The sequence below is a fragment of the Talpa europaea genome (assembly GCF_964194135.1).
Source record: "Talpa europaea genome assembly, chromosome: 7".
Taxonomy (NCBI): domain Eukaryota; kingdom Metazoa; phylum Chordata; class Mammalia; order Eulipotyphla; family Talpidae; genus Talpa; species Talpa europaea.
Genome location: NC_140074.1, coordinates 91,884,600 through 91,911,330, shown reverse-complemented (window position 1 = coordinate 91,911,330; position 26,731 = coordinate 91,884,600). Strand labels below are relative to the sequence as shown.

The 26,731-nt window shown below is 50.4% G+C and overlaps 5 protein-coding genes and 1 pseudogene across 9 annotated transcripts in view; 1 reads left to right on the top strand and 5 right to left on the bottom strand.

The window, feature by feature from the left end:
* The window catches only part of LOC311173822 (large ribosomal subunit protein eL27-like), a 754,061-nt pseudogene that overhangs the window by 696,349 nt on the left and 30,981 nt on the right, over window positions 1-26,731 (top strand). The gene's annotated exons all lie outside the window — the stretch shown is intronic.
* Window positions 501-3,945, bottom strand: MPDU1 (mannose-P-dolichol utilization defect 1; the record flags this gene model as incomplete). The annotated part of the gene is made up of 7 exons (XM_084238221.1): window positions 501-626; window positions 760-870; window positions 1,022-1,140; window positions 1,260-1,345; window positions 1,630-1,762; window positions 1,941-2,006; window positions 3,843-3,945. 7 exons carry the CDS (start codon window positions 3,943-3,945, stop codon window positions 501-503), a joined length of 744 nt encoding a protein of 247 aa, XP_084094347.1.
* Window positions 5,670-7,800, bottom strand: CD68 (CD68 molecule; the record flags this gene model as incomplete). The annotated part of the gene is made up of 6 exons (XM_084237368.1): window positions 5,670-5,803; window positions 6,077-6,244; window positions 6,362-6,434; window positions 6,843-6,962; window positions 7,117-7,652; window positions 7,752-7,800. The coding sequence occupies 6 exons, from the start codon at window positions 7,798-7,800 to the stop codon at window positions 5,670-5,672; spliced, it is 1,080 nt and encodes a 359-aa protein (XP_084093494.1).
* Window positions 8,447-14,456, bottom strand: EIF4A1 (eukaryotic translation initiation factor 4A1; the record flags this gene model as incomplete). The annotated part of the gene is given in 13 exon segments (XM_084237215.1): window positions 8,447-9,093; window positions 9,211-9,290; window positions 9,558-9,647; window positions 9,740-9,877; window positions 9,970-10,113; window positions 10,451-10,560; window positions 10,922-11,090; window positions 11,930-12,069; window positions 12,472-12,604; window positions 13,015-13,063; window positions 13,742-13,830; window positions 13,832-13,889; window positions 14,434-14,456. Coding segments are annotated over 13 exon segments (1,368 nt in total). The 3' UTR covers window positions 8,447-8,948.
* Window positions 15,425-21,961, bottom strand: SENP3 (SUMO specific peptidase 3; the record flags this gene model as incomplete). The annotated part of the gene is made up of 10 exons (XM_084237020.1): window positions 15,425-15,898; window positions 16,340-16,390; window positions 16,515-16,598; window positions 16,783-16,920; window positions 18,797-18,874; window positions 19,301-19,348; window positions 19,477-19,624; window positions 20,026-20,137; window positions 20,228-20,467; window positions 21,247-21,961. 10 exons carry the CDS (start codon window positions 21,959-21,961, stop codon window positions 15,788-15,790), a joined length of 1,725 nt encoding a protein of 574 aa, XP_084093146.1. The 3' UTR covers window positions 15,425-15,787.
* On the bottom strand, window positions 24,203-26,016 carry LOC311173089 (tumor necrosis factor ligand superfamily member 13-like; the record flags this gene model as incomplete). 4 transcript variants are annotated; one of them, XM_084236834.1, is made up of 6 exons in its annotated part: window positions 24,203-24,312; window positions 24,543-24,681; window positions 24,879-24,997; window positions 25,136-25,183; window positions 25,336-25,414; window positions 25,759-26,016. In XM_084236834.1, 6 exons carry the CDS (start codon window positions 26,014-26,016, stop codon window positions 24,203-24,205), a joined length of 753 nt encoding a protein of 250 aa, XP_084092960.1. The 4 variants fall into 4 exon arrangements, with proteins under 4 accessions (XP_084092960.1, XP_084092961.1, XP_084092962.1 ...); XM_084236835.1 differs by lacking the exon at window positions 25,136-25,183; XM_084236836.1 differs by lacking the exon at window positions 25,336-25,414 and having other exon boundaries at window positions 25,136-25,181.

Sequence of the window (26,731 nt, the reverse complement as noted above, 5' to 3'; positions counted from 1 at the left end):
GCACGAACCTCCTCACCCCACCCTGGGGCCCTGCTTGAGTCATTCACAGCCCCCCTTTCCCCACTACCCACCTAGCACTGGGGTCCAAGACGGCCTGGTGGGGGAGGGGGAGGCACAAACCCATAAACAGACTTTTCCACTGCTCAGGCTGTCCTAGGGCCTGTGGGAAGGTGGCGGGACAGGGCAAGGCATTTTCCCAGAATAGGTAAGTATCTGGAAATTGCTTATAAAGGAGGAGTCTTAGCCAGATTATTACAACTTAACAGCACATGCACAAAACAGCACACAATAAACGTCTAGTGTTAATTTGAAAACCTACCCCTATCCTTTCTAAGGTTCTGGGTTCACTAACTCTGCATTTCCACTGGAAATTCTGGCTCAAAAAGTTAGAACTGCAGAGGACTGTGGAATCACACCAGATGACTGGTGCAGATGGCAGGGACCCTGAGGTTGGGTGGCTGAACAGGAACACGGAATGCACTCCAGTAGCTGCTTTAGCCCTACTGCTGCTTTTTCTTCTTTGGGGGAACCTTTGCATTCCAGTAGAAGAGGAGCTGGGCAGTGATGAGACCATTGCATAAGGAAGAGACCACAAAGGTTCCAGCCATGAGGGGGTCTCCAGTTTCCTGGGTACAAAAGAGGTAGGGTCACTCTTGAGCAAAGCCCATGAAGTTCCAGGGAGGCGGCCACTTTAAGCCTCAGATGGAGGGTCAGGTGAGGTTCTAGTGCCCTCTAGAGGTGAGTAGTAGGTGTACTCACCTGTATAGAGGTGAAGATTCGGGCCAGTGAGCCGCCAAAGACCAGAAAGACTGTGATGGCTGAGAGCTGGCCAGTGTGTCCGTTGCGGTAGTTGGTGGCTGCCTGGAGCAGCTAGGGAAGGAGTTGATACTCACCTGAACTCATCCCATGTTTCCATCACAGATTTTCCATTCCCTTTGGCCCAACTGCCCCACACTCGGCTTCGGCTGTCTTTCACCAGGTCCCCCCCTACCTGCCACCCTTTCCTTCTCCCGATACCCACCCTCCCCACCACCACGGCAGGCACGTTGGAGGCCTGGAGCAGGGTGACTACAGCCAGGGGCGTCAGTGGCGAGAGCAGCACCAGCAGGACCAGGGCGTAGCAGGCTAGGAAAGCGACACCTGTGGTCAGGGAAATAAGGAGTCCTCATCAATCTCTGGTGGCTTCTGGTTTTCCCAGGCCTGAGTTCCCAGCAAGGTCCCTGGGAGCAGCAGTTTGCTCTTGGGTAAATCCCCAGCACCTTTCACAGCCTCTCCTCGGTAGTGCAGAACCAGGTAGCAGATTGTGACTGTCTGGAACATCAGGAACAGGGCTTCACCCCAAGAGCTGCAGAGTCAAGAGTTGGGAGGAAGAAAGGCAGCCTGAAAAGGCCTCTGCAGCCAGCCATTCTCGGGGACGATTCTCTCATTCCTTGCCCTTCACAGACCTACTAGGTCCTTACCTCCTGCCTCCCAGCCATGCCCATCTCCAACAGACTCACTCTAGATCCTGGGCATTCTTGGGATGCTTGCCTTTTCTCACCTCCATAGATAATCAGTATATTTCCAGAAGAGCTAACTCTTTCTTGCCCTTTTATCTCCCTCATCCTAACCCCCAGGCAGGTTCCTCACCTGAAGGGGAAGTTGTTGGTGATGCTGTAAACGATGGTCCCAGTCAATGCCATTAGCTCCAACATTACCGACTGGAGACTCAGTCCTTCAGCACTCTTGGCACCCAGTATTTTAAACACCTGAGGCAGCTTTACTGGAGAAAAGATGAAAATAGGAAGGCTAAGGAGGTGCCATCCCATGGGTGCCCACCAGCTACAGAGTGGACTGAGAAGCATGTTGACTCCACTTCTCATTAAGGGGCCCATCCAGCCTACGGCATGTTAGCACTCCACACCCATCACAATGACAGGGAAGGAAGAGTTGATACATACCCAGAAGTGACCCAGCCACAATGCCCAACCCCAGGCCTTTGCTGAGGAGAATCTTGAGGCAGGGGACTGAGAAAAGAAAAGGGTGAACAGAGATGAGATCTCTGGAACCACCAGACCAGGGCTTTCAGGAAGCAGCTCCAGCCTTCAGGCTCCTGTGGGTTGTCACTGCTCCTGAAACCCTGATACACCCACACAAGAAGCCTTGTCTTGTCTTGAGGCAGATGAAAAAGGCCTGATACTTCCAACCCCAAATCATATTATGTTCAGACCAAATCATATCATGTTCAACTTTCTGAAACAGCTTTTATCATTCTTTCCCTTCCACCCAATCTTCTATTCCCTGCAGATTACATCTAAATTTGGTCTGAATTCCAAGACTCCAATGCTTCTCTCTATAGCAAGTTTTTAACATTTTATGTTGATGAGAAAAATAATCCTGGCTAACCTTAAGCAAAACAATGTTATTCTAGGACCTGCTTTAGCTCTAAGTTGTTTTACTAAATCAGTTTTCATGAACCTATCCATGAGGGCTTTCCTGATGGCCTAGGGGTTATGTCTCAGCACTATCACCACTAGGGCCTGAGTTCCATCCCCGGCCAGGGAGCTGACCCACATGGAGCAGCAGGCCTCTCCTGTCTTGCCCGCTGCTCCCCTCAGTGGTGTATTTCAATGGATCTGCCTGTTCTGCTCTCCATCCCATCTTTGGTGATTCCTCTCACCCCCAGCACCTCTGGCCTGCACCCCAGTTCTACACAAAAAAATAAAATCTTAAAAAAAAAAACAACTGGGGCCTCTCTGTGGCACAAGGAGTTAAGTCTCAGCACTAGCAAACAATCGCCAGCCACTGCAGCTGAGTTTGATCCACTGCAGACAGGGATGTGACCCACATGGCACAGCAGACCTCTCCTGTCTCACCCGCTGCTCCCCTCAGCAGTGTATTTCAGTAGATCTGCCTGTTCTGCTCCCCACTCTGTCTCTGGTGAATCCTCTCATTCCCCGCACTTCTGGCCTACATCCCAGTTCTTGTGTGCATATTTTTTTTTTTTTTAAAAAAAGAACCTATCCATGACATTGAGGACTTAACTATATATCTTAGTAATGCCCTCCAATTTTTATTCCCCTCCTGAGCAACTCAGATCCATCTTTTATCTTCTGTCTCCTTATCATATTCCTGAGCACTCTGTGCCTAGCATTTCTCCCTCACCTCATTTAGGAACTCAATCCTATTCCTTTAGGGCTTGCTTTTATGCCCTAGTCACCCACATCTTATTCAGCTTTTAAGTATTTCCCCAAGAAACTTGACCTGACATTCTCACGGATCACAAACGCAACTAAAAGTCTCAAGAGCATAAAATCTTAAAAAAAAAAAAAAAAAAAAAAAAAAGGCATAGTAGGATACCATGAACTGAGAAGGGAAGACAGGGAAGGCTTCCCAAAGTATCTGATATCTGAAGTAAGCTTGACTGGAATTGCCTGGTTGGTGAAAAAGTGAAAGGAAGGCAAGTTATTACAAATTGATTAAACTTGGAGGCTGGAAGGAAAGCTAGGAGGATGACAGATGCTTTTGGGGGTGCCACTAAAAGTCCTGCTTCGTGAGTTTAACCTTGCCCCTTAAGGTTCAGAGATTATAGCTTAGGGTGATTTTATCATATTTTTACTTTGTTTTGTAAAATCTGAGTCTTTTTGTCTTTCACCGCCGCTAAAGCATAAACTTCATGAAGTACTTCCACCCGGCGACTCCCCCGCTCGCCCAAATATGGGGCACTTCCGCCCCTCTTAGAAGTGACTTCCGCCCAGTACGGCGTGGCAGTAGTTCCTGCCGGCACGTAGGCCGCAGTCACACCCCGCTATGGGCCAGCGTCGCTCGAGCAGAACTCTAATCGGATGCCGAATAAAACTCACCGTGAAGCAAGTCCCACTGGACGAAAATTTGATCGTAGCATTTCTCAGGTAAAAGAATCGGCACCAACACCCGTTTGAGCGGACCGTCTGGTTCGGCCGCCATGTTGCGAAGCTGGCTTCCGCCAGTCTCTCCAGACCGCCATTCACTTACGGTGCGCATGCGCGCTCTGGACACCCCGCCTCTTCTGTTATCCCGCGAGTGAACGACACCGCCCCGTTCCCGCTCTCACGCCACCCCACCTTCGGCAGCGTGAAATAGCTCTCGTCTAGACACCGTGTTGTGGACGCTGTTCGAATTCTAAAGCGAGCCAAAGCCAAACGCCTGCGCAGTTCCATCTTTCGCGTCTTTGTTTACACTTCAGTGGGGAAACAGATTTATTCTCCCGCTTTTCAACCCCCCTCTTGCTGGGCGCCATCTTGTCTTCTCCCAGCCAACTTTATACACTGTTAGAAGTCGAGGGGGAAGGAGCGTGAGTCACCAAAATGGCGTTGGGTGGGGACGCTGTCTGTTTTTGTTCTGTCTTAATGGTGCCGGCCAGGACAGAACAGTCTGAGCCAGGCAGCCCTCCATAGGCTCTGAGCTGCGGCCTCTCCTCTGGTTCACCTAGGCCTTAGAGGATGGTGCCCAGCAACTGCTGGGCCAGGGCAGTGAAGCAGAAGAGGAGGTGATGGACGGCAGACTCCCATAGACCTGGCAGCCTCGGTAAATCACTGGCAGGGAGCTTACAGTGAGAAGCAGGTGTTCTTTTCCACCTGTGGGCTGAGGCCTGCTCCTCGGTGTTCTGTGACCATGTGCACGTGCTGATTAAGGACTTAAGGCCAGGTGGGCCGGCGGGAATGATGCCCTCTGCCACTCAGCCTTGTGGCACCAACTCATGGCCAGTGGAGAAGGCCCAGGTGCATCCTGTGAGTAGACTGTTGAGTAGCCTTTTGGCAACTCTTGATTCAGTCTGCAAGGTCATATGAGATGTCAGCAAGGTGGTGAGGTGCCTGGGACCCTGCCAGGTGCAGGCTGCCTCAGTGGGCAGATCTCCAGGTCTGGTTGGTGCTTTCTGTAGCCTTACGGGAGGCCTGTGACTGGAACATCCCTCCCTAGGCAGGCTCTGGGTGGTTGGGTTTCAGCTTCCTTGAAGGGGGCCACTGACAATTCTGTGCAGACCATTTCTGTCTGGGAGGGAGGCCCTTTCTAGAATTTGGGCAAAGGCTGCAGGTATGCTATTCCTGGTCTCCAAGCAGAGGGTAATTGTTGGTAGAGGTCAGAGGACCCCACTGCTCCCTCCCATGGCTGCTGAGACCCCTTGAAGGTGTGACAGCATCTCAAGGTGCAGTGAGGCCAGCTAACCAGGACTAAGCTGTGCTAAGGAGCCACTAGCACACCTGTAGAAATAAAATGACACCCAGGTGATCTCCCCACCCACACTCATTGCTTCTGCTGCCTGCTTCACCTGTAATTGTCTGTGAAGGTTAGGAAGGGAGTTCCAGGCTTTGGGAGATGAACCCATGTAGGCATGCAGTCACAGTTGACATTTTCTTTCCTCTTCACCAGCTTTTTGGCTTCCTGAGAAGCAGCCATGGAAGGCACAGAAAGGCATGGGAAAAGATACTTTTATTCCAGACAGGAAGGACATGGGAAACAGAGGACAAAGGTCGAGCAGGTTTTACTACTCTCCCAATGGGGGAGGAAAGATGGGGATCTGTGGCATTTAATAAAACTCCCCCCTCATTCCTCTCAATTACATGATCACAACTTTTGTTTTTCAAGACACAGAGAAGATAAAATTTGTCTCTGAATCAGATAAGTGGCGTCCAGGGTATTGAGGCATATGCTCAGAGGGCCTGGTAGGAGGGTGGGCGTCTCTGGATGATGCAGAAGGTAACCAGCACCAGGGTGAGGAGGCCAAGGAGGATCAGGCCGATGATGAGAGGCAGCAGGATGGAATGGTTGCTGGTACAAAAGACACCTGGCAGAAAGACAGGGCAAGTAGGCATCCAAAGGTAGTGGCTGGGATAAAGGTGAGAGGAGGAATGGGGGCACTTGGGGAAGTAGGATATGGGTGAGGAGCTTACGGAGATGACTCAGCAGCAAATGAAAGGAGAGAAGGGGCAGAGAGTCATCCAAGAGGGGAGGACAGTCGCCTTATAGTTACAACAAGCCTGAGAGGAAGGAAATTGTGGGGTATAGGAATGGAGATTATAGGCTTAGGGCAGGAGCTTTCAGGAGTAATGAATCTTACTTGGTCCAAAGTCTCTTGGGGGCACCTGAGCAGCTTGTAGTCTCAGGGAGAGCAGATCGAGGTGGAAAGTTGGTGAAAGAGCGATGCTCGCGTTTTCACAACGGAAGCTGTGGCCCAAGGGAGCTTGAAGATCTTGAAGGGATGAATTCTTAACTGAGAATGTTGACTCTAAAAGAGTGAGGAAGAGTCAGATCCATCTCCACCTCCTTATTCCCCAGCTTTGGTTCCCCGCACCTTTCAGAGGCCAGACATTCATGCAAGTATGAGAAATGGAAGTTTACTCACCTGCTGCCTGTGAGAAGGACACGTTGTACTCCGCAGCCATGTAGTTCAGGTAGACAGTGTTTTTCTCTGGGTCCTAGGGCGGGGACCAGGAAGGCTCAGGGCAGCAGGGGAGAGTGGCAGCCAAATGGAGGAAGGAGTGGGGCAGGGATGTAAGACTTTTTTTTTGTTTGTTTTTAAAGATTTTATTTATTCATTTATACAAGCACTGGGTACAGTCAGAAGCACGGGAGGGTGAGAGAATTCACCAGAGCCAGAGCGGGGAACAAAACAGGTAGAGTGACAAAATACACTACTGAGGGGAGCAGCGGGCAGCAGGAGAGGTCTGCGCGCCATGTGGGACCCTCACCTGGTGACCGGGGATCGAACTGGCGCTGCAGAGGCTGCGGGCAGCTTTGCAGCCCAGTGTTCAACTGCTGCGTCACCAGGGGAGGCCCATGGGTAGGACATTGTACTTGGAGGGTGACGGATGGGGTGAGGTTACCTGCTTGAATCCAAAGCTGAGCTGGCCATAGGGGAATGAGAGAAGCAATTGGGGGTGGGTGCTGTTACAACCCCCCTGGGGCTCGGTTTTGTTGGGATTCAATACAGACATACCCCAGGCCTGCGGAAGTTAAATGAGGTCATAAGACTACACAGCCATACCATTCAAAGTTCCCTATTCCTTTCACCCCCACCCTGTATTTGTCTCCTCTTTTCTGAACCATAGAAGTAGACTCGCCCATTTCCCCTCATGTCCTTCACGGTCTTATCTTTACCTTTTCTTCAGTCTTGGTTGTGTACAGAATTCGAATCTGAATCTGCGCATGGAGCCGGACACATGGCTGGGTACCATTAAACCATGTGTATTTTCCTATGGCCGAAGAGCCTGGGCTAGGACTTGGAGAGGGTGGAAGAGGTGGTCCTGTGTACGGGGAGAATCCTGGACTGGTAGTAGTACTGTTGTCCATTGTTGGATGAACTGTGATGTTTCCATGACTGGTGGTAGTAGTATGGTGAGTGGGTGTTGTGGGTTTCTGGCTGGTGGTAGTAGTATGGTGGGTGGGTGTTGTGGGTTTCTGGCTGGTGGTGGTAGTATGGTGGGTGGGTGTTGTGGGTTTCTGGCTGGTGGTAGTAGTATGGTGAGTGGGCGTTGTGGGTTTCTGGCTGGTGGTGTGTGTAGTGGTGGTTCTGTGACTCTTGGTAGTGCGGTGGCTGATTGTCCGAGTGCTTGCTGTTGCTGTGGGTGTCACCGTGAAGGATGGCAGCAGAGTGGCTGATTTCTTATGAGGACAGTCATTCCCTGTCCCCTGGCCTTTCAGCAGAGAAAAGAAACTGATTACCAAACCCGGGAGAGGCAGGCTCAGTCCCAAGTGCTCCCTCCCATCAGCCCCACACCCCCCTTTCTCCTTACCTGCTAGTAGCCCGAGTAAAACCCGGGTGAAAAGCACAGCTAACCTCATGGCAGAAGGGCTTCACCCAGCTCAGCTGGGTTGTCAGTTATCAACTGCTCAATCCTATTCTTTTTGGAAGAGGAAATGAAAGTCTTGACTTCTTATAATTGAAATGATCCCACCCACCCCCAACCTGACTCAGACACCTCAGCTCCAGCCACCAATCTCTTAGTCATTCCATTGTCATTGTTAGATGATTGGCCCAGGCTTCACAGAGTGGGAGTTCTCTGGGTCCGAGTTGTCACGTGAGGATAGAATGAAAGTTTTGAAGCACTTGATCCTTGGAAAACCCATTTGCTTAGGGCAACTTGCAGTTACAATGAAAAGTTGAGAAAAGGCAGCCCCCCAGGTGGCGGTTGCAGTGTTGTCTTCAGAGAAAAATTAATTCAAATAGAATTCAACAAATTTCCATCACCTCCCCCCCCCCAACAATCAGTTCAGTTCCTCCTGACTGAAACATGTGAGGCTAACTTATGATGGGGCTTGCCCAATCCTTTGTTATAAGGGTCACGCTTTCCCATTACACAACCATTTTCTGGTCAGGATATCAAGGAACCCCACAAAAGGGCAAGTGTTAGCTGGCAGGGGGGAGCAGAGATATACCCAGTATCAGATGGGAGAGAAGTAGAGGTAAGAAATGAGAAGCCCAAACAGGCAGTTTCCAAGTTATTTTATTCAGAATTTTGTGTTTGTTTCCTGAATCAATAAATACTATACAAAACAATGTAAAAATGGCTACCATTTTCTCCCCTGCTCCCCCCCATCTGGGGATAGTCCCCTGGGCCACCTAACTCAGGGGTTTCTCCCTCCAGATTTGGTCCAGCAAATGAGGTTGAGTGATAGAGCCCCTTGATTTCCAGAGGAAATTGGCTGGGGTGGGGAGAGCCTTGGGTTTGGAGGTTGACTAGGTTAGGGAAATGGATTAGTGTTTTTGGGAGAAGAGTCGGCGCCTGGGGCAAGAGTTTACCCCAAAGAAAAGGGTGTCTAAAATGTTCACGGTTCCTTCTTTTGCCTCAAAAAGTGACATTTATTCAAAGAAAAAAAGAAAAAAAAAATGACAAGATGTCCATCCCTTGGCTCCCTTCCCTCCCCCCTCCTGCTTCTCCTCAGCCCCCAAGGACTAAACCCTGGCTAGGGCTAGGTAGCAGGACAGCCCCTCAGATGAGGTCGGCAACATTAAGAGGCATCTCCTCAATGGAGGTGTTATAGAAGGTCTCGATGTCTCGAAGAGTCCTCTTGTCTTCTTCTGTCACCATGTTGATAGCCACACCCTTACGGCCAAAACGCCCACCACGACCAATTCTGGAATATAAGGACAGGATAAATGAGGGTTAAGTAAAATGGGATAGTATCAGAAGCTTCAGCTCTAGAAGATGTGGGCAAAAGGGGGTTGGGTGAACATTCCTGATATATAGTTACCTGTGGATGTAATTTTCCCTGTTGGTGGGAAGGTCATAGTTGATGACTAAAGAAACCTGTTGCACATCGATGCCTCTGGCCTATGTCAAGAAAGAGGACAAGCTTCAGTGTTTGAATGCAGCGGGAATACAACCTGTCCAGGAGGAACTTTAAAAATATACATGTAGGCAGCCAAAGGAAGGCAAAGGAAATAAACATCCCCTCTCCCCCAAAGACCTCAGGCATGCCAGATTTTATCCCAAGTTGCTACTTTCCTTTTGAGGGCACTAAATAAGCCCCCTGGAGAGGGAATCACCTTGGATTCTCCCTGCTTCCTTCCCAGCTTCTCCAAATTCCCCTCTACTCACCAACAGGTCAGTGGTAATCAATACTCTGCTAGAGCCAGAGCGGAACTCCCTCATGATTACATCTCGTTCCTTTTGGTCCATATCTCCATGCTAGATGGAAACAGAAGAGCATAAAATGGACAGGTGCCACGGGTTCTGAAAGACTGAGAAACAGTGCCTGTTAACAAGGCGGGGGTACTCACCATGGCAGAGACAGTGAAGTCTCGGGCATGCATCTTCTCAGTGAGCCAGTCAACCTTCCTCCGAGTGTTGATGAAGATGACTGCCTGGGTGATGGTCAAGGTTTCATACAAGTCACACAGTGTGTCCAACTTCCACTCCTAGGGTGGGGGTAGGGGAGGAAAAAAAAAATTCAGTCAGGGGCTATACCCAACAATTTACTTCCAGGCCCGCCTCCTGCACTGGGCCCCACCTCTCGTTCCACATTGATGTAGAATTGGCGGATACCCTCCAGGGTCAGCTCTTCTTTCTTGACAAGAATCCGAATTGGGTCCCTCATGAACTTTTTGGTCACCTCAAGCACATCAGAAGGCATTGTAGCTGACAGCAAAACCACCTAAAGAAAAAAAAAAAAAATCAGCCTCAAGGTAGGAGGTACTGCCTGATTATCCTGCCACCTTCCCTAGCCACAAATGAAACAAGCCAATACATAAAAAGGCTTGCGATAAGACTCCAGTTTTTTTTTAGGGTTCTACTTTAATTGAATTAAATTATGAGAAGCCAAACAGGCAGTTTCGAAGTTATTGTATTCAGAATTTTGTGTTTGTTTCCTGAATCAATAAATACCACACAAAACAATACAATGCTCTTACATTACCCCAACCACACATCACACACTCTGGAAGGTACAAAACCTGTAAAGCCACACAGGTAACACTGTGTGATGTCCTCACCTGGGTGTTGCTGTTAAGCTTTTGGAATATGTCATAGATCTGGTCCTTGAAACCGCGGCTTAACATTTCATCAGCTTCATCCAGTACAAACATCTTGATATACTTGGGAGCTACAGGGAGGGAGGTGACAAGAGACATCAACAGGTAGTAATTAGGGAGATGTGACTTGTCGCAACAAGGGGGTGTAGGCAACAAGGGGGGAGGGAACAGTGCTCTGCTCTCAGAACACAAAGACTGATCCTTTGCCTGGGGCCCCCTGCCAGGCTGGACAATAGCCCGAGGTGGTAGAACACTACCTGGGGCTGTGACAAGGGAGCCAGGCTCAGATGACACGCATGGGGTTCATCACAGAGCAACTCTTTCAGAGAGGAAACTAGCATCACTGAATGTTAATCCATGGCCAAGTGTAATGACCAGGAAAACATGCAGAAGAGAAACATGACTAAAATTAAGCAAATTTGAAGTACTCACACAGGTATCTCCGGTTAAGCATGTCAAATACACGGCCAGGGGTACCCACGATGATATGGGGAGCTTCCATCTGCAGCTTTTGCACCTCAGCACGGACATTGGTGCCCCCGATACAAGCATGGCAGGAGGCACCCATGTAATCTCCTAATGCCATGACCACCTTCTGTATCTGAATCCAGAGAAAGATGAATACACTCAGGCCTTGAACTCAGGCTGGTTCCAGCTTATACAGATTCACAATTATAGCCCATTAAAATAATTCCCACATGGTTTGTTAGCATTAGACCACCCCACCCCAACCCCTTCTCAAAGTAATTGTTACCCATTTATTTGATCACACAGCAACCAAGATTTACATACATATATCGGGCTGCTTTTTATATCCCCGCCACAGTATCTATCCTAGGCAGTACATTCACTGTTAAAGCATGTTCCAGACATTACGGCCCTAAAATGAAGATCTATCAGAATTTGCTACACTACCTTCACCCCAGAAATCAGCACATAAATTATCACTGTATCTTCAACCTCAAGGGGCACATTTACTTATAAAACCTGTGTTTCTGATCCTCTCCCCTTCCAAGACCAAGGAAGGAAAACACTTTAGTTTATAAAAACATTAGGATTTCATGTGCCCTAGGCATGAAACAGCTCTGGCCACCAATCCAGGCATCAAGCTAGGATGAACAAAGGACTGTGCATCTGCTTTGCCCCTGAATGATATAAGAATAACACCACCAATCAGGTGTCTCTTTGCCCATTGCCAGGGGGTATGTTGGTGTAACAGCCACCAAACAAACTTGCCTTGTGAGCCATGTTCCACCCAGTAGCCTTTCCAGTTGACCCAGGAAAGGCTGTGTTTGGGTGGGAAAGGGCTTATAATTAGTCTTCACAGATCTGATTTTCTGTACTGAAGATCCTTCTCCCTTCCCCACACTTCACCCCTTTGGATTTTGAATTACTGCAACTGTTTGCATGTCATTACCTGAAAATGACAAAGCTACATACCTGCTGAGCCAGCTCTCTAGTGGGTGCTAGCACCAAGGCCTGGGTGGCCTTTAGATCCAATTCAATCTGCTGCAGAATTGATATGGCGAAAGTGGCCGTTTTCCCAGTTCCAGATTGAGCTTGAGCGATCACATCATAACCTAAGCAAATTAGGAATTAGGAGAAAATTTAACATAGTAAAATACATGTAAGTTTAAAATCATAAAGCAATCAAGGCCCTGGGCTATGTAACTGATAACCAATAAAGCTACAGGCAAAACACTAAATGCTTCAGACTTTACCTCATAGTACATGATGAAAATAGATCTAGGAGTTCAGATTATTAACTGTAAAAATCAAGCATGTGCTAACTAAAGCAATACCTTAAATGAGCATGCCATGTGTCCAGAGAATGAACCAAGCATAGACAGACAAAAAGCCAAGCTGGAATAATAAGGAGTTGCTTTGTCCCTGGCTGATATTCGAAGAGCACCACCAACTAGATGCCGCTCTACCCAGGACAGGAACAGTTCAGAATCTGCTCTGGAAATGAAGTATCTCACCCTTGATACAAGGAAGAATGGCTCGCTGCTGGATGGCAGAGGGCTTCTCAAAACCATAAGCGTAGATGCCACGAAGAAGAGACTCCGAGAGATTCATGTCATCAAAGCTGTCAACAATCTCATTCCAGTTACTCTGCAGGATGCAAAGAGATAAAACAAGTGGGCCTTGGCTCTAGCATTGTAGCAAACCGGACCTTATGTCTACACTAAAGCTTGAAGTTCACAATTTTCCCCCTCCAGGGAAGTCAAATGATTCTAAGCAGCCAGTAGAATTGTCAACTGTGAGGCTGGAGATTTTGAGAGAGAAAAGGATTGTCTGAATGACCTGTTTCAGACATACCCTCAGGCATACAATTTAACAAACCTCTACAAAGGACTTAAGATATCCTGGAAATTGCTGGAATGCAGGCTATCTACATTAAAAATGAACACTAAATTCTACTTCTAGCTGAATTTTAAGTCACTAACACTCCAGAAACCTAGGGATACTGTGAGACTGCCTTTCCCAGGGATAAAACAATGTAAGTAGGGGTCCAGTCTCACCTCGATGACACCTTCGGGCTCCATCCCATCAGGGCCATTGTCTCTGGATCTGTTGATTTAAGATGAGCACACCGATTAAAGCACTTTGGAAATCCTGTAGTCCCGCTTTTCCTACCAACCACCCACCTCGTATAATACCACGAGCCTTCATTCCTGACCCAGCTCCCACAAGTTTTCCCGGAACACAGTAGTTACTTTACAACTGGGTTAGGCACAGGGCAGTCCGCGCCCGACTTGACAGCTAACCCTCAGGTAAGACCCAAAGGCTGGAAGGAGCGGGGCTGCGACCGGAATGTAGTACTCGCCACGCGCGCGGCCCACGTGTCCCGTGCCTGGCCGCTCCAAGCTCAAGCGCGTGCACCTCCCACAGCAGCCCCAGCGCGCCGGAAGTCCCGCCCTTCTCCCAGATCCGAGGGTAGGACAACCCCTTCCCCCCACGTCATTCCGCCCGCGCCCTCCCCCACTCCCTCCAGCCGATCTCCCCCCCTCGCGGTGCCCGGATGTGGGAGGCCGCGGGCGGTGGCGGCCTCGCGCACAATGAGCCCCAGCCGAGCTAGCATAGGGGGTAGATTGCACAACACTCAGAAGCCAAGCCGGCTGGGGGAGGGGAACACCTCAGGCCGCCATGTGCTCTCTCCCTCGACCACCCGGCGGCGTCTCCCCCACCTTCATAGAACAATCCACATCCCGCCCGCCCCCGTCGCGAAATGGCGTCGCCCTCCCATACCTCAGGCCGCTCACCCCCGAAGGAAAGTGGACCTGCCCATCCGCAGTTTGCCAATTGCCCGGCTTGTGCGGCAAAATGGACCCGCCCGCCCGGCGCCGGGTGGGCTGCTGGTGCCTCACGCGGCCGCTCCTCGGGGGTAGGCTCGGTCCTGGCCGTCAAGAAAACCAGCACATTGAACGGCCGGTTTCTTCTCCCCCGACCCATATTTCACCGCGATGAAGTGGCTGGATCTGAGGGCTAAGCACCCCCCACTTTGGCGAATGGTACCGTCAGAATCCTTCGGAATCCCGAGCGCGCACGAGCCCTCCCTCGGGCAGTGAGGCAACCGGACCCGCCGGCTCTGGGCCACGCACTGTTTCGGCCACCTCTACCTTTCCCACGCGAGGTCGCGACCTAATCTCGCCGCTCAGCGCCGGGGCTTCGCGCACGGAACCGCGTTGGATCGAGGCCTCCTAACGAACCCCGCACGCTAGGATCCCGAAAGCCGGGCTGTCCTTACTCTCTGCCTAGGCCCTGATGGGAGCGTCGGCCATGGATCTCCCCTCTCCCTCCTTCTACGACAGTTCCTCTCGCCTCGGTTACCCCGCAGGCCTGGTGGGCCTAGAAAGGTGAGCCTCAGCTTCCCCCGACGGGGCTCTCGAAAGGGAGCGACAGGGTAAGTAACCACAACCTCTTGCAAATGCCTTTCTTACCGGGAATCCTGACTCGCAGACATGATCCTTAGAAACTAGGGCGGAGTGCCCGCCTATCGACAACTTATAGAGCGCCCGACTCCGCCCCAGCCATCGCATTGGCTTGGCCGCCTCGGCCCCGCCCGCCGGCGCGCAGCAACTCGGCGTGACGTTACTTCGTAAGCGCTCTGGCACGCTGCCACCATTGGATAACTTGAGCGCCTATCAAGGTGAAGACCCGCCCTACAGCCTCATTGGCTAAAGGGCCCGCCTTTCTCGCCGGTGCGGAAGTGACATATGGGAGTCAGGCCTCGAGGCTTGGCAGCCATCTTGGGGCCCTGTACCCCTACACGTGCGGAGGTGATAGTGTCTTAGTCATGTGGCCTCATAGGTCCTATCACGCAAAGGGGGCGAGGTTTCAGTCTCCAGGGACTTCCGGGCTCCCGGGACTGCCAGTTCCCTTTACCTCTGCTTCAGGTCTCTACTGCAACCACATTTTATTTTGATCTCTACTGCAGCAAAGAGAGGTCGGATACTACCCCGGTGTGTTGCAAGTGTACCAGAGATGTTGGAATCAGGAGCCATACCCTAGGGGACAGGAGGGTTCCTTCTGGCTGGAGAAGCATTGAAATAAGAGACTTTCTGGAGGCATTTGCAGTTGCTGTCATGAATCTGTCTGGTTCCCTTAAATGTTGCCCAATCTTAACTTCTCTGAGGCTTTTTTTTCTTTGAGGCTTATCTATCTTTTCCTCCTCTGAACCCTGGCCCCAAATTCTTTCGGGTGATGAAAACCCACTGTCTGAGCCAGGTATAGAAAGCAGGTCCCTGTATTTCCAAAACCCCCAAAAGGGTACTTAACAGCACTGGCTGGAAGAAAGCCTAAAACAGAGCATATACTCTAGTTTGAGGACCCTTAAGGAAGACCACCACTATGTATCTCCAAAGGATCCTTTATTGACCAGAGCAGGACCGTGGCATTTATATATATATATATATATAAAAAAAAGTTTGAAGATCTGGCAGGCAGTAATCCCATTGCCCGCCCACCACCCCAAGTACAGATTTTCTTAAAACACCCTCCCCCGCCAGCACATGGAAGGGGGATGACTGCCCCATCCAGGTCACAAGACCGTAGTCCCCTACAGACAGGGGGAATGGGGCTTTTCCATGGCCACCCCTTGAACATTAGGAATCAACAAGTATTCTCTCAAAGAAAAAAAAAATACAGAAATCCAAACATTTAAATATGAAAAAACCAAGGGGAATTGGATGGGCAGAGGCAAGAGAGGAAAGGAACTGGAGTTTCTTGGGAAGAAAGGGTCTCCCATATTCCCCTACCCATTAACGAATGGGCTTGAGGCCTGGGATAAGAGGCTCACACAGTGAGTTTGCAGTGACACAGCTCCTTGTAGATCTGCCGGCGAAGTTTGGGCATGTCCTGCTGGGTGAAGCTGAATGGCTGAGACAGGGCCAGGTGCTTGCAGTACTGGGTGTTAACAAAGCAGGCTATGAGAACCACCTAGTAAGCATCCCCCCCAAGTCAGGACCTATGCTACACATTTCTTATGTGTTACATCTCACTCCATCTTTTAAACAACACCCCCATTTCACATTCAAGGGGAGCCAAGGTCCCTTGGCCTGAGGCTCCAAAAAATCTGACTCTATAAAGTCAGCATTTTACTTAGTACAACATGAAACACCTAGTGTTACTTTGGGTTGGGAGTCAGGCAGCAGCTATAGCTGGGCCAAATATCAAGGACCAAACCCAGTCCTAAGGTGAGATAAGGAAGCAGATCAATAAAAGTAGTTTTTTGCATTGTAACACATAGTTACTCCCTGCTTTACAGGTGGCAATGAGCCAAATGAGGGATGCAGAATAGCCTCCCGCCTCCCTCCCAATCCTTTAACCCAACAAATATCTGCTTACCTGCAACACAAAGGCACCACAATCACTGTCATTATTCTGCCTAGCCACATTCTATAAGAAAAAAAAATAAAAAGGTAGGTTCTTCACTTGGAGACTCCTAAGGGGTATGGCTTCAATTTCTGCCTCCTACCACCAACCTCACCACCAGCCCTTACACTTCCCTGTAGTAACTCACCATCTTGAAGTAACCTTTCCAGCCCTGGTGAAAATCCAGCCGGTCTTTTTTCACTGCCTCTGCCTGTAGATACTTGGCAATATGCTATGAATGAAGATAGAGAAAAGGAAGAAATGGTGCCTTAGGTTTCCAAACTGAACTCAGTGTGGTAGTCACAGACACCATGCCCAGGTTGCTCCACTGAGACCCAAAACCCACCCCTCTGCTGGAATGTCTTGCAACTGGATCTCCTCCCCACATTCTGCCTCTTTCCCTTTCCCTTTCAAACCTTAGGGCAGCGGCGGTTTAGGGTACGCTGCGAGTCAAAATAGGTGATGGTACGTCGCCTCACATCAACAGAGATGAGGGACCAATGTACCTCCAGGTGGATGGGAATTAGCAGTAGCTCCTTATTGAAGATGTCCACCTAAGGAGGGAGTGCCAGAGATCAGGTAAGATAGCACAGGAGTCCTGCCTATTACCATGAGGGCTCTAAAGAGAAATGGAGGAGCAGATAAGAATCCAAGAGGAAGAACACAAGACCTAAGCCCTGCATTGTGAGCCAAGGCTCCACATCTGGATAAATCTAGATTCTTGGGGTAAGGGAAGAAGGCAAGACAGAGAAAGTTGTGTCAGAACAAACACTCCAGAGTCTGTGATGAGCCAGGTATTCTTCACACATTAAGGATAGAAGAGCTTAGTAGCTAAGAAACCAGGCTCAAGATTCTGGAGCCAGGTTCAAATGTAGCTTCTCTATTTTCCTTGTTTGTGATCACAGGCAAGCTAACAATAACCTTATATATCTCAGTTACTGATTCTGAGAGAGAGTACCCATAATAGTACCTGCATCTCTGTTATGAGCATTAAATGAGTTCATACCCATAATATAGGGGTCTCCTTGGTGGCCTAGGGGTTAAGTCTCAGTGCTATCACCACTACAGCCCTGAGTTCGATGCCCTGCCAGGGAGCTAACCTCCATATGGCGTAGCAGACCTTTCCTGTCCCGCCCCCTGCTCCCCTCAGCAGTGTATTTCAGTAGATCTGCCTGCTCTGCTCCTCACTCTGTCTCTGGTGAGTCCTCTCTCCCACTTCACCCCCACCCCCCTACCTCTGGCCTACATTCCAGTTCTTCTATGTGCAAAAAAAACACCCCATAATATACTTAGAACAATGCATGACACCTAGTAAATGCTCGATCAATTCATACAGTAATCTCATGAGAAAGTTCTTGGGGTAAGAGGAGACAGGATAGAGGAAAAGTAAAGCAACTTGTCCAATGTGATAGAAATAAAGAATGGCAGAAGGGAGATTCAAACACAGGTATATAGAAAACCAAATTCTTTCCAGGGTCTGTCATCCTGCCTCTACTGGGAAAAGCCAGCCAGCCAGGTCCCTCAGGATATATACTCTTGAATCTGGGTACAGAAATTAAGATGTGCTAAAATCAATGTCTCCCCCTCACTGTAGAAATGTCCAGGTTTTTGAATTGGGATGAGGCAGAGAGAAAATAACTTTTTCCTCATTAATCCTGCTTCTCCCATCCCCCATCCTTATTTACCCCCAAAATAAGCCAAAACCTTGATTTCGTTCTCAATTCCTCTTTTCTTCATTTCCCACACCCAATCAGGTGGAAAGCCCTACTGATTGGATCTACCTGCAAAACATCTTAGCTAAAATCACTTCTATTCTGCCTTACCACTCAGATCCAAGTTTCTCATCTGAACATCTGTGTTACTATCCTAGTTAGTTGCCGACTTCCACTCTTACCTCCATTCCAACCTCTCGTTGAAATTGGAGTTTAAAACAAGAGGTGATTCTGAGTCTGCTTAAAACTCTTCAATGGCTTCTCAGTACACAGAGTAAGATAATTTTATTTTCATCAGCCTACCCTCCATGCCTTACACTATCTGATCAAATTTTCATCATTTTTCCCAGCTTACTCTGCTCCAAACACAGAAACCACCCACATGGACCCCTTGTTCCTCAAACACGTTCTTTCTCACTTTATATCCCATGTGCTTGCTAGTTCCTTTGCCTAAAACAGTCCTCCAACAGCCCTTCTGCACCTGGCTGGCTCCTCGGTATACAAGTCCCAGCTCAGAGAGGCCTTCACAGACCACTAGTTGAAATTAGACTCTTAGTTATTCTCACTCCACAAGGGCAGTAACTTTTCCTTATTTAATACTATATCCTAGCACACAAAAGACATTTAATAAGCATCTGAAGGCTTTGAGTGAACAGGACTGGGGAAAGGACTCAGAAAAAACTAATTTGTTAAAGGTAGATGTTAATTTATAACTCACATTTTTGGTCCACCTTTTCACCCCATCATAACCCTTGGTACGGAGTTTATCATAGAAGAAACTGTTGAAGAAATGCACCTGTGCCAATGATACAAAAGAGCTAGATGGAATTAAAGACATCAGGCCTTCCTACTAAATACCCCCTCCCCAATCTACTTCATTTAATTATGACTGGAAGGACTGGTTTCAACAACATCTACTTGATTCACTGAGGGCTTAAAAAAAAAAATTGTTTTTAATCTTATTTTACAGCCTACCATCCTAATTTGTGGGGTTGGCCATAGGGGAAGAACACTAAAGACTAGAGGAAAGGAACAAAATTGATAAATTCAGGACCAAGATTACAGGCTTAAATTTAACAGATTACCTACCATCTACCACTTCTCCCCCCAAAACAGAGACAGACCCATCTTATGTAAAATGGAAGAGATGAAAGGGATTGAAAAAGCTGCTCTTGGCACTGCAGAAGTTCTTCTGGGCTCTGAAGTACCTGGTTAGGCCTACCTTTTCAGGGACTGTGTCCATAACCAGGTCTCCATACATGTTCATCACCTGCGGAGAAGATTGGAGGCAACTTGCCATGGAGGGTGCAGCATGGGTACAGGGCTCCCCCATGCAGAGGGCCCCAGACACCCTGCTCCCTGAATCCCCTTTGGGCCTGTTTCTCTACCCCTTCTCACCTGGTCATTCAGCCAGTTCTGTCCATACAAGGTTCCCAAGTCATCCATGGTCAGCACATGCCGCTTATAGGCCACTCGGAAACCCCTCACCATGGCATTGCCTGGCATCCGTTGGTATGACTGAATCAGCTGCAGCACAAGGCCCTTCCTGAGTAGGCAAGAATGGAGTCACAGAAGAGACAAAGGGGTAGGGCACACAGAAGCACCATCTACTGCACCTAAAGTAAGAGTCTAAACTGACCCATTTTTTGGTTTGTTTTGGGATTTTTTTTTTTTGGTCATGGTCCTTTTGTGGATCTGCTAGTGGCCAACTCCCCAAAAAGAGACACATGAATACTCCGGTACACATAGTATTTCAGGGTCCCAGGTAAAGACCCACCCAGTCAGCTTACAGGGGGTGTTGGCACCTTGCCTTGCAGACTCCTCCCCTTCAGCTCTAGCTTCCTCCTTCTCCCCAAGTACATCCCTATGGGAAAAAAGGCAGCAGCATTCTCTTCCCATCCCCCAGTTCCCAGTCCTCTTTTGAAGGGCACTTCTTTCATGCCTCACCTGGAAGGCGTAGAGAACTCCTGCTGGAAAATGTCCTCCAATTTCTCTACTACCTCATCAGTGCTGAGGGGGATGAGGCTGCCATAAGTTTGAAGGAATTCATCCAAAATGCCTGAGTGGAAGGAGAGAGCAGTGGGGTGAGGCCTCCAGACTCTGGTCTAGGAATCAGCGGTAAGAGACCAGGTCCTCTAGGGTTCCTTACTCTGCACGCAGGTCACATGTTCCTCCCGCAGAGGGCTATGCTGGCCTGCTTTCTCCCCAGGCCGCTCTGCCTCCTCTGTAGTGCCCAAATCTGAGCCTTGAAAAAGTTCCTGGGCCACATGGTCCCCGATGCTACACACATTGCTGATGAGGATGCTGGCATCAGGGGGTGCCAGACTGCGCTCCCCTTCAGGACCAGGTGGTCCCCCAAAGCCATTGGGAAGAGTACACGAGAGGAGGCCTGTAGGGCAGGAGAAACAGGGCATGGAGATGAGAAATTGACTCACGCCAAAGGACAATGGGAGGATCATATGATCCACACAAATTAAAAGACCACAAGAGTGAGTTGAGCAGAATCTACCAATTTAAATGCTAAGGAACAAAGACCACAAAGCAGGAGATAGGCGTGTCTAAAAGGTTGTAAAGGGACATAAAGGAAACATTCCTACTCAGACAAGAAAGCAAGAATAGTTTTCAAAGAGGGAAATTTCAGAGATATCTGTCACCACTATTTGCCTAGCACCTACCACAATACCTGGCATATCACCAAAGGCTCAATAAATACTCAAATAACATAGTCATAAAACAGCCTGAAATTTAGTTGGGGTTCTCTGCAAGAAAAACACTCTAAGTGAGAATGTTACACACAACCACATAGGTAATATATTCCACTACTCAGGAAAATGCCATCCCAATACTTTAAGAATGGCACTCTCTGGAGATGTACATACAGGGGGGCCCTTATCCTAAAGCCATAGAGGAATTTCAGATGGACAAAAGTGATGTTTCTGAATCATGTCCTCCTTTCTAATCTTCACACAGGATACCTACTTAGGGGTTCTACGTCCCAGCCTTGACTTCCCAGGTTTAATTCCTGCTCAAAGTGGGGTTATTCTGCTCCTCCTCCCCCAACTCTGCCATTCTACTTTTGTCAGGCCCAGTTCACACCTCAGCAAGAAGCTTCTGGTGTTCCAGGATCTTTGCCTCTCCAACTTCTCCTGTGCTCCCTTCCCATCTTACCCGAATCAGTGTCCAGAGGAGACTTTGGAGTCCATCTTAATCCATCTTCCTCCATGGGGGGCCCAGAGGGCACTGGTGGAGACCCTCTCACCCCATCCTCAGCCATGAGAGCACCTAGCAGACCCAGCCGGGGCGGAGGTGGCCCCCGGGGGGAGTCAAAACGACAGCATGGGGATGGCACCTGTGGTGTCGCACCACCTTCCTGGGGTGAAAGATGGTTCTTGGGGTGTGCAAGGCTCCGCCGCCGGCCCCGGTGGCGCCCCCAAAGCTTCCAGTGGAATGTCAGCGAGGTGCTTTTTGAGTAGAGCAGCATTTGGAAGGCTCTCATAGCTCTGCGGCGACGCTGTGAGCAGGCTTTTCGATGAGTAGAGCGAGGTGGGCGAGACCGCTGGGAGGTCCCCAGCTGACCCCATCTGGGAGGCAGCCTCCAAGCTGCCACTTCCTCTTCCTCATCTTCATCCTCCTCCTCCTCTTCTTCTTCCTCCTCTTCACTAGCTGAAGCATCAAAAGAGGGCCGAGGGACAGGGAGGCGTCTGGCTGGCATTGTGGTCCCTGACCCAGGATCTGGCCCAAACCCTCCACCAGATTTGAGTCGGGGCTTGGGGGGTGGGGGCCATCGAAGACGTTCTCGCCTGGGGCTTGAATAAACTGGGGCTATACCCGGTCCAGAAGGCTCAGGCCCCCAAGACCCGGTCCCTTGTAAAGTCTCTTTCATCTTCCAGTCGCCTGTAAAACAAAAGTTTAGAGTATCAGAATCCAATCATTCTGTACTTCAGATCCTGCTTCTTCTTCAGTATTCCTCCCCTGGAGTCACATACAAATTACTAGTGAAAGGAAAAAAACCAAAACTGAAAATAAGGGGCCCTCTACACTCCACAGTCCATGCCATCATCTCTTCCCTGCCCTGAAAGAGGCAAGGAAAAATGGCTAAGCAGCAGGCCTCAGGGATGTTTTTCCTTAGATCCCCAGGTTAAACCCAGAATTTAAAGGCTCTGTTTCTCTGTTTAGTACCACTAGGGCTGTCCTAATTGAGAGCCTAATAGGGGACATGGTTCAGCACGTCAATACTGACTCAATACCTGAGGTGGACAGAACTTCCAGATGGAAACCGTGGTTTAGAGTGGGAAGAGTGTTCTCTACCACCCTGGAATGAATGGGAGCTGTGGGCATGCTCAGGTCGTCTCAGGAGGTAATGGGATAGCAGGACAGCGAGTAAAATTTGATGAGAGGCACGGATTTTGAAGAAAACTGAAAGGAAACTGACTCCGGGTTTATCCAGGTGAATCAGGCTTTGGGACAGAACTGCGCCGCGCGAGACAAGCGGGCCCAGCCCCCTCTCACGCTCTGTCCCCAGGGACTAGAATGTGTCCCGGCACCGGTATGGTCCTACAGGCTGGGCAAGCTCCGCGAACACCGGCCTTAGGATTATGAAGCCTCTTCGAGGGCCTCCTGGACCCTAGCTAGGTGGGAATGAGATACAGAAACGGGAGAGGCCGCGGCAGGGCTGGGGGGAGGGGGAAGGGGCGTCCTCACCGGGAGCTGGGAAGCCGGGCGGACGGGCCCGAGGGCGGGCGTCTCCGGCCTCAGGCTTCCCGGCTCATCTCTCCGGCGACGACGGCGGCCCCGCCACTCCTGCTGTCTTCAGGCGCAGCTGTATCAATTCAGGATTTCAAAGCTTCTGGGCCGCGCGCCGCGCCGCTGAGCCGCCCCACCGAGGCCGCCTCTTGCTCTGCTTCAGCCTCCACCTCCACCACCTCCCCCCACCACCACCACCACCTCCTCCTCCTCCTCCTCCACCACCTCCTCCTCCTCTTCCCCTCCCGCGAGCCCCAGGCCCACCGGCGGTGGCGGCGCACTATTAGTGCGTCACACCCGGCGAACAGCGCCGCGCAGCCACACGCGCCTAGTCCCACCCACCCAAGAACGTAGACGCCAAGGGACCGTCCCGCCCCCCACTACCACGCAGGACTGCGCTTGCGCGCGCCCGCTAGCCCGTGCACGGCGGGCCACCCGCCCTTTTGCGCTTGCTTGTCGCGGGCCACTTCACACCCCACTGCGTCGCCCTTACTTTCTCCGCGCTCGCGGGCTGGAACCCGGGATCGTGATCCCTTGATCTAGTGGAGCGCGCCGATGAGAGCCGAAGGTCAGGGAGATTCCGGTACAGGGAAGGGGCTGAGGCCAGGAAATGGGGAAATGGATCCGAGGTATCATTTGTTCTCCTTTTTATTTAACTTTAAGCAGGGCTTGAGTAGAGAGGTGCGGAGTGAGGCAGGATCAACACCAGTCCGATTCCTCCAAGGCTCCCCGGCGATGCGTCCCAACCTTGAGGGACTTAGAGTGCCTGCCATGCCAAGGGGTGCAGAGCAAGAAAGGCAAAACTTCGAACCCGAAGTGTAATGTGACTGACTGCAAAGGGACCGTCGTCTCGTTGGACACCCCCTGCAGACGGGGCCATAATAAATACACTTCTGGAGATAGTGATGAAAACTGGGGCTCATTAGGTGAAAGAAGGAAATGAGGATGAGGCCTTTTTTTTTTTGGGGGGGGGGCAGATGGGTACCTGGAGAAAGGTGAGACATAGGGAACCAGAAATTCCCTGAGAGGAGGGGGAGGCCTGGAGGACTTAGGCCTGTAGGCAGGATGATTCTCTCAAACTGCCGCTAGATGGTAGTGCTGTTCTGGAAGCATTCCAGGGAGACCCAAAGCACATGGAGACAATGCCTGGCATTCCTTCCTCACTTCCCTAGGAATTTGGGGCTGGACAGGGAGCAAAAGCAAGATATTCTACCTCTTTAATATAAATGAAATCAAAGGCTAGGGGCAGGGGTGGAATGGGAAAGGGGAGGAACAGAGTCAGAACCTGGCAAATCCTAGGTTCCAGTCAAACCCATTCCCTATCCTTTGTCTAGTCAGCTCTTGGCTGTTTTCACGCTCAGAACCACCTTTTATAACACAATCACAGTTTCACAAACCCCAGAAAGGTTCCATGTGGAGAAAGACTAAGTTTTGCCCTCGCCCGGGGGATTACCACACTCAGAATATCCCCTTGATGTAAATGGAAGACACCTGAGAAAAGGGAGAAAATTAATGCTCAGTGAAGCACAGTGATGCAGATACCCTGATGTCTCACCCTCTCTTCTCCAGCTCAACCTTCTGCTTCCTGAAAGTACCTAGGTATTCTGGTCTTCATTCCTCAGCTCTGCCTTTATGCCCAGGTCTCCAACCTGCTGTGGTAGCGCCTTCACCACTGCCCCCAGCTCAGAGATGTCCTCCCTGTCTGCCCACATGACTCTCACCTGCACTGTAGCAGGTATTGTAGGCCCAGTCTGGATTGGAGGGCATACTTCGTATACATCGGAATAGCGTCTCCTGCCTTCCCTGGCCCTCTCGAGACACCACCTGACCCATGGTGAAAGTCACATCATGAAACAGGACCTGGCAGGGAAGGGAGGAGATGTTGAAGAAAGCAGAATGGCATGGCTCAATTCTGGGAGGCCTCAGGACCCCAGAGATGGGAGCCAAGGAAACAAGGGTCTTCTAAGTTTGGTATGAACAGGAGGATTAGGAACCCTAGGTACCAGGCATACAGCATCTAAGAAAATAAGCTTCTGGGCTCCCATATTTCAGGTTACCTGGCTGTACAGCAGATAAATTCCAGCATCACAGACTCGAACAACATATCCTTGGGCCTCCAGGCCTCTCCCATGCCTGAGAGCTGGTTGCCACATCACCTCTGTCACATCCAGGTCCTCTGGAGGTGAGGAGTATAGTAGTGAGGATTTCAGTGCACTTAGACACTTCACCTAAGAATCTTTTGGGCCCAGCTGCCAGCCCCAAAATTCCCAGATCTTGTCCCTCCCAAAAAGCCATCATATAAAATCGTGCTCACCCTTGGAGGTGATGTTAATAGGAACAAGGTGCAGAACTGAGTGCTTCTCTGAGGAGAGAAGGAGGAAATCTCAGCAGTGCTCAGCTACCCCAGTTGCCCTGGTGTCAGCCCTCCACCCTCCCCCTGGCTCAGGGCAACAATCTCCAAGTTGCTATGCTGCTTGATCACCTCCCACCCCTGCTGCACCCCTGAAGCCTCACTCTTCTGTTTATGGGTGAGCACTGCTCTCCTTCTTCGGGATCTCTCCCCATTTTCCCAGGCTTCCAGGGCATCAGAGCTCTGCTTGTGGAAAGAGGGTCAGAGTTAGACTAAGATGCAAGGGTCCCGACAGCCTCTCTTCTCATTCCTCCCCTAACCCCTGCCCCAGCAATGCCTCCCATCTCTCATACACCTTTCCCCAGCAACCAGAGTCTTGGTGCTGGCGCTTCTCCAGGAACTGTTAGGCTTCAGAAGCATTAATCTTTAACAATTTCCTTTCCTGAAATGGCTGCTCCCTTGACCTCCAAACCCGGGACCCTCTCTTGCACCCATTTGAAACTTTGCAGATCAGGAAGCTAGAACCCAGAGGCCCAGAGACCTCCCTGCCACCCATCCTTCTCTCCCAAACACCCTTCTCTACTCACCTGCTCCTGGAGGCTCGGCCATGTATACCCTTCCCCCATCTCCGAGGGCCTGCCAGTCCTCTGCAGCCGGATCACCTCTTTCCTTAAGGTTTGCAGCTCTGTTTGTTGGGTCAGCAGAGCCATGGCACAAGCCACAGCCCCCAAAGCTGCCCCCCAACTCAACCAGAGGGCAACTGAGAGTGCTGGCTCCCGGACCGGGGCCCCCATGTCTCCTGGGGTCCCTTTATAGACTAGCAAGGAAGGAGGTGAGGCTGGCATGAGCTGAAGACCCTGCCAGTTGCTGTGGCCTCAGGGTGGCAAGGTGATAGGGAGTGTGGGGGCGCAGGCAGTGGTACAGAAGGGAAGAAGGGTGTTACGCAAGGGAGAAATAAAAAGGAACTTGAGAATAAAAAGAGAGAGGAGAAAGGCAAGCTAGGGGCACTGAGGGTGCTCCTGGCACCCTGTTCTGGACCAGTGTTGTCTCAAGCTCCCCCCTCCCCGTACACACACACACATACACGCACACCCCTTCTTCCAACCTCTAGAGGATTTGATGTCAGTCTCTCTAGGAAGGACAGAGCTTCCAGTGACACCCAGAAGGAGCGGCCAGAGCACAAGAACCCTGGGGCGGCCCCAGAAGTGGGGGAGGGAAGGTTGGCTGGCTCTGGGGTATAGTGCCAGGAACAGGGATGGAGAGACAAGCAGGATGGTGTTGAGCGTCAAGGGATGAGGGTAGAAGACCCTCTGGCTCCAGCCAGGGAGAGAGATCACTGGGGAAGTTTGCTAAGAGTGACGGAGGGTAGGAAAGGAAGCGGGGGGGGGGGGGGGGGGTCGGTGGGGAGGAGAGCCAGGGTCGAGGAAGCAAGAAACTGCTCTGAGGTTAAGGCCAGGCCGGGTGTGTTGGAATAAGGCCTGCACTACTCCCTGTGCTGAACTTGGCAAGCAAGACTTCCTGTTTCCCGAGAAAAGCACTTACATAAGACTCTGGACAAAG